This window comes from Strongylocentrotus purpuratus, unplaced genomic scaffold, assembly GCF_000002235.5.
Source record: "Strongylocentrotus purpuratus isolate Spur 01 unplaced genomic scaffold, Spur_5.0 spur5_scaffold_18, whole genome shotgun sequence".
Lineage (NCBI taxonomy): Eukaryota > Metazoa > Echinodermata > Echinoidea > Camarodonta > Strongylocentrotidae > Strongylocentrotus > Strongylocentrotus purpuratus.
In genome coordinates this window covers 1,660,592-1,673,883 of record NW_022145603.1, presented here as the reverse complement: position 1 = coordinate 1,673,883, position 13,292 = coordinate 1,660,592, and the positions used below count along the sequence as shown (strand labels likewise).

At 34.8% G+C, this 13,292-nt stretch overlaps 1 protein-coding gene across 5 annotated transcripts in view; it reads left to right on the top strand.

The window, feature by feature from the left end:
- Nucleotides 1–2,403, top strand: part of LOC105443780 (fibrillin-1) — a 70,300-nt gene extending 67,897 nt beyond the window's left edge. For all 5 annotated transcript variants that reach the window (XM_030989027.1, XM_030989028.1, XM_030989024.1 and 2 more), the window contains one exon: nucleotides 67–2,403. In XM_030989027.1, coding sequence (XP_030844887.1) covers nucleotides 67–102 — 36 coding nt within the window. In that variant the 3' untranslated portion in view covers nucleotides 103–2,403. The remainder of the gene's footprint in view (nucleotides 1–66) is intronic.
- Nucleotides 2,404–13,292: the final 10,889 nt, after the last annotated feature.

The window sequence follows — 13,292 nt, the reverse complement described above, 5'->3', positions numbered from 1 at the left end:
AAAGGATATGTATTTTCTTTCAAACTTTGATTTTCTGTTTTGTTCTATTATTCTTCTTTATTACAGTACAATGGTGTGGAGCGAAATCCCATGCATTATTAATCACCAAGAAACTTACCTTCGGACAAAGAACGAATATGACAACGGAAAAGAATTTAGTGAATTAGTTACGTCTTATGGATAGATGGGTTCTCTTCTGGTAGGCTAAATATCAAAGTGTATACAATCATATTATTAGATTAAGTAATGGCTTACTTGCATTTGACAGATTGACTGATTTAATTGATGTAATCATTCCAAGTCTCTGTTACAAACAACCATACTATTTTATCAATTAACGGCTTACTTGCATTTGACCGATTGGCTGATTGAATTGATGTAATCATGTTAAACTCACATCATTTTAAAAAGACTGCTTTTCAGCAAGTCTGTGTTACAAACATAAAACTAATGTTATACAGATCGAATTGGATATAAGTACATGAATGATTTCAATGTAATTTACTGTATCTGTGAATATATAAGGGCTTCATTGTTAATCTAGAAATGGTTTGATATCATATCTTTATTGATCAAGTAATTTATATTCATGTTTCAAAAAAATTAAAAATGTGGTAAAACATGATTTCACCCAAACTGTTATCTAAAGAGCCGATTCCTATCCCATGCTTTTAACATGTACCAATTTTAAGTCTTTAAATAGTACGAATTTTCTATAGTTTTATTTCAATTGCTTATGGTAGCGGGAGTATAACACCTCCTCTCTTTCTCTCTCTCTCTCTCTCTCTCTATATATTAGATGAATACACTATACAGCATTCTGATTTTGTATGAATAAATTTAAATGCATATGATGTAGAAAGCAGGGCTATCAAGTAAACAGAATAGTATGATCATATGGGATCAATCCATGGCGCTAAAACAGTACGAACAGTAATTTTGAATCTTTCTTTTATGAATATAACTAACATTATTTACCTCTTGCACTTGTACCTCTAACATTTTTGCCAGGCAACAAAGTAACCCCCTTGATAGGCTAAATATCAAAGTGTATACAATCATACTATTATATTAATTAAGGGCTTACGGTATTTGCATTTAACCGATTGACTGAATAAATTGATGTAATCATGCTAAGTCTCTGTTACGAACGATCATACTATTATACTAATTAAGGTTTACTCAAATCAGTCTAAAAATACTGCTTGTCAGCAAGTCTTTGTTAAAAACATAAAACTAATGATATAGAAATATTTGAAGATAAATGTAAAAATGAATTGAATACGATTTTCTGTATCTGTGAGTGTACAAGGGCTGCATTGTTAATCAGGATGGGTTCGATATCATATATGTATTGATCAAGTGATTTATATTTATCTCACAAAATATCATGAATGTGGTAACATATGCTTTCTCCTTAACTGTTATCTAAATAGCTGATTCCTATCTCATGCTCTTAATGCGGATCAATTTTAAGACTTTAAATAGTACAAATTTTCTATATTTTTATTTCAAATGCTTATGTTAGCGGGGAGTATACCATCCCCCTCTTTCTCTCTCTCTCTCTTTATATATATATATTAGATGAATACTCTTTTTAATTGATATGGTTTTGTATGAATAGATTTAATTTCAAATTATGTAGAAAAGGGCTATCAAGTACCCAGAATAATGTGATTATATAGGGTAAATACATAGCACTAAAACAATACAAACAGTAACTTTAAATATTTCCTTTATGAATAAAAAACAATATTTTTTACCTCGTGCACTTGTACTTGTGACATTTTTGTCACATACCAAAGTTAACCCCCCCCCCCCCCCACCACCACCACCAGGAATATTTTGTATCCCACTTGCTTCCCTTTCAATTAAAGGAATGTGTAAAAAGGACTTGTTTGTTTAGTTAATTAATTAAAAGGTTATGCAGATTAAATAAAGATTAAGAGAAGTGTAACCAAAACTTTCACGTAGGTCCTTTCTCTTGTTTAGAAACATGTCGCTTTAATAATGATGTAGAAATGAATTGGGTTGAAAAAGAATAAAAATACATGAATGTATGTATGATGTATTGAAACAAAGCAGGCTTACAATGGATGTGTCATGTAGCACAATGCAAGTAAATTTATTAACGCACACGTACTTTCTTTTGTCTCATTGCCATTTTAAAATATGTTTCTAAATATGTAATATATATTTTGTTTAATTTCTATATTCATGTTCCTCCAAAGCCATTCATTATACAGTACTAGGGTATTACCCCTTATAAGTCTTTCATGTTTCAAGGATGTATGTTTTTGATATATTTCTGTTCGTATGATATATTTTTGTATTGATATATATTTTTCATTAGAGATCACTAGTAATTGAAATAAATGTTCCAATAGGGAAGACTGCTGAATAGTTATTTGAGTCCATGTGTGATTCATACAGTATATGTTTTCAATACAGACAATTTAATCATCATCATTTTTATTATTATCAACAGTTATTATCATTAATATCAGGATTTTTATCAAAATTATCACTATTTATTATTATCAACATCATTATTATTATTATTATTATTATTACGATGAAAATAAGAGATATAAAGTAACGATTGCTTTATTACTAATCATAAAATGGTTCATGAATACATGAGTCATTCAAGGAGAAGTGGGAATTGTATAGAATATGAGAAGGAAACAAGGGAAAGGTGTATAAAAGAGAGGATTGAAGTATAAACACAACATATCACAGGAGAGGAGAGAGAGAGAGAGACTACTGAAAAAATTTCGATCACTGAAAATCGTGGAGAAAAAAAAGAATGAAGAAGCCAGGAGGAGATCGATACTTTGTTTGAAAATATGTAACGATTCCATTGTTTCTATCATGTTGACCTGTAAAGCCACTATTTTAGTTCGTGTCTGTATCGCTCAAATACGGTTTTGCAGTGTATAGGCCTCTTATTCTGTCTCCATCCCCTGTTTTTCTTGCCTGGCGAGATGTGTCTAGCTGACACATCGCCGAATTCTACTTCAGATCAGCGAGATGAGTCTACGATTGACGAAAAGTGTCCACTGGCCGAAATGCAGTTACTTTCGTGACTCATCTTAAAGTGCGGGTTCATAGAAAATCACAAATATGGCAAATAGCGTATTACTACAAACTGGTAAGCTAACAGATGGCCATCATGCAAGTTTTAGGTCAACTACATATCGGGGGGTTTATAAAAATACAAATAAAACAACCTCCATAGCATCTGGGATATGCCAGAGATTCGCCTGAAATAACGATATTTTAATGCCGTCACAATATGAACCAACCCTGCCCAAGCAGACGACATTCCATAAAGAATGAACATAATTGCAATGCTTTTATTTCTCAAATTATAATGAGTTTAGTGTATATAAATGCGATGGAATTTTACACCATTCAAAAATAGTTACGACCTCCATTCTGATAACGAAATTATTTTTGTTTGGATATGGGTTAATGAACAATCAAAGAAACCACACTTTCACATTGACGTCATCTTGTTCCCTCTTGAAACGCCGAACATGCCACGGTGTATACAGGTGAAAATACAATGGCGTCTTATTTTGTTTACAATTTAAGCAACGGATTCGTTTTTTAAAATTTAATTCTTGCATTTTTCATCAAAATAATACCATGCACGGGGTTTAGGGTGAGGCAATAGAGTAAACATTTCGCCTGAGGGTATTGAAGTAAGAGAAGTAACTGAAGAAAAGATGACAAAACAGGAACTGAAATTGTGTAAGACGTCATGGGACATCGTCTGTTTGTGCACATCATGTTCAACATGTGACGTCATATCTCAGCAGCGACCGGGGAGCTTTTCAGGTGCTATGTCGGGCTGTATCTAAGCCTTGTGACCTTTGCAATAATGACATTAAAGTTAGTTTTTTAAATCAATGAACCTTCTCTTTAAGGAACTATACACGTGTTTACATGATATTGTCTAAACATATCTTTATTAAAGGTAAAACAAAATGTTGGTATGGGGTCATGATTTTTTTTCCAAATGAACATATTGGAAGCATATGCGATCCTAAAATATTTAGTGATCGCCTTCGCGGTTACGAAATTGTAAATAATAAACTGTTTATGTTGTATAGCTCTCTCTCTCTCTCTCAAGATCAAGATATTAATTAAGCTATAAAACAATGTTTCTTGATTAAAATCGACCGATTAGATATTCCAGTTTGGAAATTATACATCAGAAATACATATTCGAAGGTTTTCATGGTCGCAGCTACCATTGTAAGGCCGTAGAACCTATTTGAAATTCATCAAAATTTACTGGGAGCAATATTCATGTTTTTTCTCAAAAGCAGAAGTTTTTTAGGGTCTAAATTTGTTTGTGCGTATAATATATCCACAGGGGCATCCAAATATATAAAAATTGTAAAGAATCACTATTCACCCAATGTTCAAAATTGCACCCCTCCCCCATTCCATTGAGCGCCAGGGAGGGGGGGGGGGGGCTTCTCCAAAAAGAGGTAAAAATTAACGTTAAAAAATGTAAAATACACATTTTTTTTTCAAGGGGGAGGGGGGCCGGGCCCCCGCCCCCTGGATCCGCCACTACGTGTACGTACGTTGCTCCTTTATGAAGAAGTACTCCGTGAAGCCAAGTATTAACAGAGAATTGATAATAGCAGTATATTGTAAAAGGACACTCTTTATGGGGCAAATACTCTTGCGCCCTTGCGGCGAGTAAAAGCAGACATTTTGGGGGATTTTCAGCCGGTGTCCGGCTGGCTCCTGTACAGTTCCTATACGGGCGCCGGGGTATTTTTCATCAGCCGTACGGGCGCCGTATTGCTGAGTAGCTCCAAGCGTTTTCATCTGACGTTTAAACGGTAAATGGCCCCTCATCGTACGGGTCCCGGGCGCGAATTTGCGATTCCCAAACCATTCAGCTATGGGAGATTTTATGAGCAACGTGATTGGTCGAGAGAAGAAATAAATATTACGTCATTTACTGCACGCTCGGGCTCGCTCACAGCTGGCACAGACACACAAACACTCACAATATTAGTCATGGCTAGGCTAGTCTCAACAAAACACTCAGGACTGCACATACGCTATGTTGTTAGGTACAATGCACTCACACGCGAGCTAGCTACAGGCACATACAGGCCCACTGTTATCCATTGTTTATGTGCAGCCCATTCATGCAAACATCATTCCAAAAGTCATAGACACAGATCAGATCATGGCGACTTTATAATAAAATAATTAAATACAGGGTCTAAATATCTACTTACATGCAGATTTGGAAAATCATTTTGAAGATTTGATGGTTCACTCGGACTTGGCCCCAGACACATTCGCACCGCCATGATGAGATGGCTCGCGTCGATGTGGGCGTGTCTTTATAACTTTTTTAACCAATCATGTTGCTCAAAATGTTTCCCATAGCTGAATGGTTTGGGAATCGCAAATTCGCGTCCCGGGCGAGCTCCGGATGGCAGGCCGCCGGGTAGAGGAAATAATAATGACAATAATAAAGTAATTTGTATAAAGCGCATAATAAGAAAGTCTCTATGGGCTTTACAACAATCAATTATACAATAAATTACATCGCAAAGGGCCCGGTGTGTTTGTGACCCAGGCATTTCTTGGAATGGCATACTCTCCCTAATCTAGCTAGTTTGTTAATAACATAGTGAAGAACTCCTTTCCAAAAGGGCTTACATCCATTGTCACCAAATTTGATTTGATTTTTCATTGATGCATTATTCATGTGTGGCTTCTTTATAGTAATTTTTTTCAAAAAGATGATTTGTAGAAAAGAAAAAAAAACAAAGAAAACATGTGCACCAAGCAGCTCAATGTTCTTACTGGGTGTGAACAAAAATGAACACTTGTTTTCAGGTACGTTGCATGTTGATTAATTTTCGATAGTTGACGGAAAGATATTGTATAAAAAAATGTCTGGGGTAGAAATAGATGGTAGAACTTGTTTTAATTTTGTCATCATTTTCATTTCTTTCAAGAAGAGGATTTTCAACTTTGGTCAAACTCCACCCCTATACAAATTTTCATTTTGAATAGTGGTCTATGAGAGTCTAGGCCTCTGGCGCGTGTAACAAACGATACCCCTTTTCAAAAAATCTTTCATCCGGGCCTACACGTTGTGGAGTTTGGAGAGCATAATTGCCTATCGATACCGTGATGTGATGGTAGGTAGTTTCTTGTCTTTCTTCACTTAAAAATGCAGATCATGTGCCGACCCCCCCCCCCCCCGGTTGTACTAAAAATTGTGTAGATAGACAGTAAAATGCTATTGTTTGATACATACACTAAATACTCTCATATGCATCTGTAGACAATGTAATTTTGAGCCCAAATCTGAAATCCTCTAGCAGTCTAGTGAAAATAATTCAAAATAATGTAAACATGAATAAAAGCTGTGCCATTATTGATGTCTACACTTCTTTGAAAACCAGCTACGGGTACCTCATAAATATGAAATAAAATGTTTGCTTACCAATTTAGAATTTATTACAGATCAAAAGTGTCAGGCGTTTTTTACACCCAGTATTTAAAAATACAATTGAATCTATTGTAGAAATACTTTTCCGTTTTTATTTGTAAAAATACAAAATCCATCCTTCTTTGTTTGTTCCGATAACACCACAAATGTTTCTTGATTCAAGATAAATTCCGATAATGATATAAATTGTAAAGTGCCCAATCAAAAATATACCTACGTCTATCCAGGCACCATGCATTAATATACCCAAGAAAATACCAAAATGATATTTTTAAATTGCTCGATAACATTGCTCAATCTTATTTGATTCGAGATATATATCATTAATGAAACATTGTAAAGGCTATACCGTGTGAGTCAAAAAAACTTACACCTAGAAAATTGCTAATTATTAATTTTTGTTATCTATGAACAGTAAGTTTTGTATACGTTTTATGAAAGATTGTTTTATCCCAAATATTTTGGTATCATTTTTGTGTAGTATGTGTTCACGCTTCGATGAACAGGTGGCATTGTTTGCCAGAGTGCAAAAATCGACTTGCGCCAAAGTGATGCCCACAGCATGTAATATGTTGGGATTAGCGGTGTGAGAGAATGAATTAAATGTATCAAATGAAATGCATTTCATATGCTTTTTGCAGAAGAAAAGTCACACACGCACACACACACGCGCACAAATGTTCGTTGATGTTTGATACTCCATATTTGATATGTGTGGCATGATTAATTTTGTTAGGGATGTTATTTGGATCTGCAAAAACCGATTTAATACCTAAATCCCAATTGTTTTATTTAAACATCAGAGAAGCAACTTTGGCGCAGGTCGATTTCGCAAACATTGCCTCGTGTTCATTCAAGCGTGATCACATACCACACAAAAATGATACCAAATGATTTGGGATAAAACCCTCTGTCATTAAAGATGTATAATAATTTACTGTTCATAGATGATCTTTAAAATAATTAGCAATTTTCGAGGTGTAAACTTTTTTTTTGACTCACACTGTATAGTCTTAACAAAACCTACACCATTACATCGAGCGCCACCACCGTCCAGCTAGGCACCATGTTTAGTAATATCATATATGAAATAGACCAACGTTTATTTGAATTGTTTAGGAAAATGCGTAGCCAAAACTCCAATCGATTCGGATAAATTGCTATACATTTATTCTTCTTATTAACACAATACCGTTATTTGTAAGCAGGGCACAATATATAGAGTGGTTCTGACTGCGTACCAGAGAAAGTAGGAGGAGCCTACACAAACAAATAACTGTGAATCTAATGCAAAAATTGAAGTCCAGGGGTAGTTTACTTGTTCCTGGCATACTTTCGGAAACATAATTAATTATAATCAAAAACCATTACCTCGAAAGTTGATACTTATTCTATTCTACTTTAGATATATACAATGTCGAACTATTAATCACCCAAATGATCAAGTTAATCCAATTCCTCAATTGATATAGCGCCCCCTTTAGGTCAATGTGTTACCCAAATCGGCTTACCACTTCACTTACAATTAGCCCTCTTATTTTATAATATTTTTTGAAGCGACTTGCTCTATGGATATACAGTGTGAGTAAAAAAAAAATTTAAAAAAAGGCATTTTTCCTTTATTTTTGTTTTATTTTTCAAAGCTTTCAATTTACTGTTATTGGCAGCTCGTGTTCTGGGCAAAATAAACGTGTCAGACGACAGAGTTTATATATTTATATATTTTTAAAGCTTTTTGCCTTTATTCAGATTTTCATAATTATACGAACTGATAAACATATTGTTAGTACAGTATAAACATAGTACATTGTCTCATACATTATCAACACAGACATATTTTAAACATAGTTTCCATAAGTCAGTATCCAAACCAATAAATTACATATTCAATCAAGTATACAGATATGGATACAATTCTGCCATTTTGGAGAAAAATATAAAAAAGGAAAAGGTTCAGTAATACTTCATATTAACATTTTCGGATACAACATTATAAAAAGAAACAACTTTACAGTATCAACATATCTTCTATGCGAACAAATTAGTTCAATATAAATTAAGCAATCTGAATAAAGATTTTCTTATATAAACAAAAAGTAAAAGGTGAAGGTGTTGCTTCATATCCCATAATTAACCAATTTGTTATTTTACCATATGCACCATGTTTTTTAACTCCTAGATTTTATTATAATTATGTGAGGGTCTTGTATGAGTGGAGGTCTGTAACTATACTATATTACCATGTCACAATTTTGCATACTGCCCTCTTCTAATTTTTAGAGAAAACAAATGTCGATGTAATTTAATCTTTCCAACTATATAAGACTCGTTTCCAAAAAATGTAAAACTATCACACCTTTACCGAGCGAAAGTTGTTGGTGAGATGATTTAGTTTGAGAACTGTGTCGCATAATAGTCTCCGTCACGGTCCACGCACCATGTAAAAGGCAATTGTCTGTAAAAATTCAGGTTTTCTCAATCTATCCAACATCAGTTTAACCGTTACAAACCCTCTCGGGTTCACGTAAAGCATACCATTGGTAAATGCATGAATGTAGTTCGGTCTTTACCTTTGGGGGTTTTCACTTATTTCCTGAATTACATTAGAATACATATGTATATGTGGAATCTAGTTTAGGATGAGGGACCTGGATATCAGGTAAAGTGTCATAAACAGAAGCCAAAATATTGTTTCCATTTTCACTTCAGTAAAATGTCTGTCTGACTATTCTCGTATATTATTGAAGCAAGCATTGTTCTTATCAAACCGGAACGAAAGATACCCAAATTTGGACACGCTTACACTTCAAATATTTTTTTCATTATAATTCTGCTCTAAATATTCTATTCGACAAACATGTTTTTTAGCTTTAAAGCACCCTCACTCCTTAGGTTACTATCGGTGATCATTAAAGGATTTGTTTAGTTGTAAAACCTTCCAGCGTGAACATCATAACAAATGATTTCAATCAAGGTACGTTTCCTTTCAGAACGTTCCTTTCAAACGTGCTTTTATATTTCTTTTACTCTTGTTACAAGCTCAACCGTATGAAATATCTTATTCTTATTCACCTACGATACTGTGACATTGTAGAAAATGTTCTTGAATGTATGACGAATGGGGATGGGGAATTATCTTTTGTGTGTCTGTCAACGACCAACTTTGAATGTAATCATGCCATTGTGTAACAGTGGTTAAAAATCACCTGCAAAGCCTTTTTAATAATAACAAAAGGGAATGTTGATCTTTAAGCACCTCTCCAATATACCATGTAAGGATACTCATGTAGGTATATGACTCTAAAATGCTGTTTTTTATTTAGTCATCATAGAAAGGCAATGATTGTAATAAATGTTGTAGTTTAATGTATTTTTCTATAATATAAATCAGACACTTATTTTAATACACTGTTCATCCTTTTTGCGTCTTGTAAAATAGATTTGGAAACATAGATTTGGGATAGTATATGGAATGTGAGCACTGTTTGAGAGGGGTAGTACCACTGGAATGCCAGTGGTAATATGAATGCAAATAAGCTTATTGTAATCAATATTTTGTTTTGTATTGCATTCTGAATTTAACTTTCTCATTCATATATCAATCGAGATAAAGAGAAAGAGAGGGTGGGGGAGGAAAGATGTCAAACAGGAGAGTCAAATGTTGAAATATTAATAGAGGGTTACAGAGAGGATATATATATATATATATATATATATATACAATAGATCATGGTTGCTACCCTGAGTTTCACGCCTTACAAGCAATCATCGTGCAACTGATATCATTCTTAAAAGTGCATGATTACTTTACTACCTGGGTACACAAACACTCAAAATAAGACTTTAAGTAGAGAATTACTCATGGGTAAAGGGGCTAATGTAATTGCGTAGGTACTGCGTTGGATTTCTAAACATGTAGTTTAAAAATATGGGAGGGGGTATCACAAAATAGTCTCTTCCAAGGTCCTAGCACATAAATATTTATTTATTTATTTAAGTATACTGTAGTTGCAGATATATAATTTGTTTTCATGGCGGCATTTGGAGAGTTCTGGTCTTTGGTTCAGGAGTGTCTAGTTCTCGGTTTCCTGATGATCGCTTGTAAGGCGTGGAACTCAAGAGTAGCAACCATATTCCATTAGTCTACCTTATTCAATATATATATATTTATATTTATACCAGGGAGATGACAGCACTGTCATCTCCCTTGTATATCTATTATATTTTTACAGCGTATATATTCACTCATCAATTCTTTGTTTTCAATATTTTTTTAATTGATTAAAAAACAATACAAATCATTCTTAGAAATTAATACAGTTGTTTTTCATCTTGACATGATTCAATACATTTTAAATACGTAGATTGTACGATTGATAGGGAAAACAAATGAAATCAGTTGTAACATAAAACAAATAACCACATCTAACCTGACACACTACTACCCCCACCATGCGACACACGACACACACACACACACACACAAACAAACACCACCCGACCACACTTCCAACAAGGGGATTTTACACACACATACCACACACTGTTCCTAGCCTTCTCAGAATATCCATCATTGGAGCGACAGAATAATCTAAATAATCTATAAACAAGATTGAATAAATTATTAAAACGAGGCTACAATAACCCAGTGATAAAAGTTCATAAAATACTCCACTTGTTCCCACTTGTGTAAATGTAAGGTTGATTTACCTGCCCTCCCCGCAATATTCTTTTTAATACGCACGTACAGACACACACACACACGCACTCTCACATTTATACACATATGTATATATAGAGAATATCATATGTATCGTATCTGGACACCTACCCCCTGGACATCCACCCCCGGATCACCACCCCAGTCAACTACCCCTTAGGACAACTACCCCCAAGGGCAACCACCAATTTATATTTTTTTGGTTTGAACGTTAAACAGTCTCTCGAATCATATCTTCTTTTAATTAACAAAAGTAGAACTTGAAATAAAAATTTACGCTATTCTGTTTTTCGATTTGCAATCGTTGTCGTCGTTGTTGTTTCTAAACATTCACAAACTACGTTGCCCCATTTACTTCTCTTGTTAAAGGCACACTGTCCTACTTGTAGCTACTTGCTCCCTCTATATAAAAAACTTCCCAAATCGGTGCCTGTTGGTCCCCCATGATCTTCTTTTTCTTATATTAAATGAGAGCTGAGTTAATGAGATAGCCACCTGTCACAGTGACCTCGATGGCTCACTGGGTGGTCTAATCCCTTCTAGCTGAAGTAGTAAAGCCTCCCTTAAAGGGGAAGCCTAACCTGATATTAAGTTGGTTTGGTCAAAAGCAGACAAATGCGATGAACAGGTCAGTGAACGTTTGAGCAATACCCGATTAAAAATAGAATTTGCGATTTCTTGAAGTTATAACAACTGTTAAACACAAATGGCCACACTTTGACATATCATGCAAACTCCTCTCCAATTTATTCTGTACGGATAATTTTTATTAACTCCCATTTTCTTACCTATTCATTACGGAATAGATTTGTTTCATACATATTTTTGGTCAATGTATGATTTCAGATATTTTCTTTGGGGGAAAATCTAGATTTGTTCACACGAACATTCAAGTCAACCAGAGTTTTGGATGAATAACTTACATTCAAAGTTTCTTTGTTTGAGAACTAGAAACAGAGGTGGTTCTCCGGGGAGGGGGGGGGAGGGTGGGGTACAGACCCCCCCCCCCACACTTTTTCAGGTACCCCAAATTGCCCCTTTTGCTTTGACAAGTTTGCTTTTCCTTTGTAAAGGTGCCCCTTCCCCATTTAATAACTACCCCTTTTTATTTGTTTAATTTGGTTGAGCGCACCTTATATTTTCACGTGTGCCCCCTTTCCCTTTTAATAAGTGCCCCTTTTGCTTTTGATAAGTTCCCCCTTTAAAAAAGAACCCCTTTGCCTTCTAATAAATGCCCCTTTTCATCTATAAAAATAGTTCCTTTTCATTCTCATAACTGCCCCTTTTCATCTCTCGTAAATGACCCTATTCAATTCTGAGAGATACTCGTTTTACTTTGACAAGTGCCCCTTCTCCTCCTGGTAAGTGCTCTTTTCATCTCTTATAAATGCCCCTTTTATTTTGACACGTCCCCCTTTTCATTCCTAATAAATGCTTCTTTTCCTTCTTACAAGTGCCCCTATCCCTTCTCATAATTACCCCTTTTCATCTTTGATAAGTGCACCGTTTTTTTTTAAACACGTGCCTCTTTTTCTTTTTAATAAGAGCCACTTCCCCCTTCTCATAAAAGCCCCTTTCACCTCCGATAAATGCCCCTGTTAAAGTCTGATCGGTGCCCCTTTTCTTTCAACAAATGCACATTTCCCTTTATCATTAATGCCCTTTTTTACTTTCATCAGTGCCTCTGTTCATGTATAGTCAGTGCCCCTTTCAGATGCGATAAGGGCCCTACACCTTTGATAATTACACTTTTAACGATGATATGTGCCCCCTTTCCCTTTCTATTAAAGGGCCCATGACATCGAAATACAAGTGTATTCCTGTTGGTGTACAGTCCTGCATACATTTCATATTTTGATATGTAAACTTCTGAATTTGTTTCATAGATTTTTAAATATTGTTTTGAAATATGTGTTTTTCAAACTTGCTAAGCTCCACCCCAAAAACCTCCAGATCTCATTCCCCTTGTGACATCATCTGTCAGTCATCGATGAGCTAACTTCAGAAAGTGGTATGTATCTTTGCCGAAGTCGACCACCTGTTACAATACGTAATACAATAGCA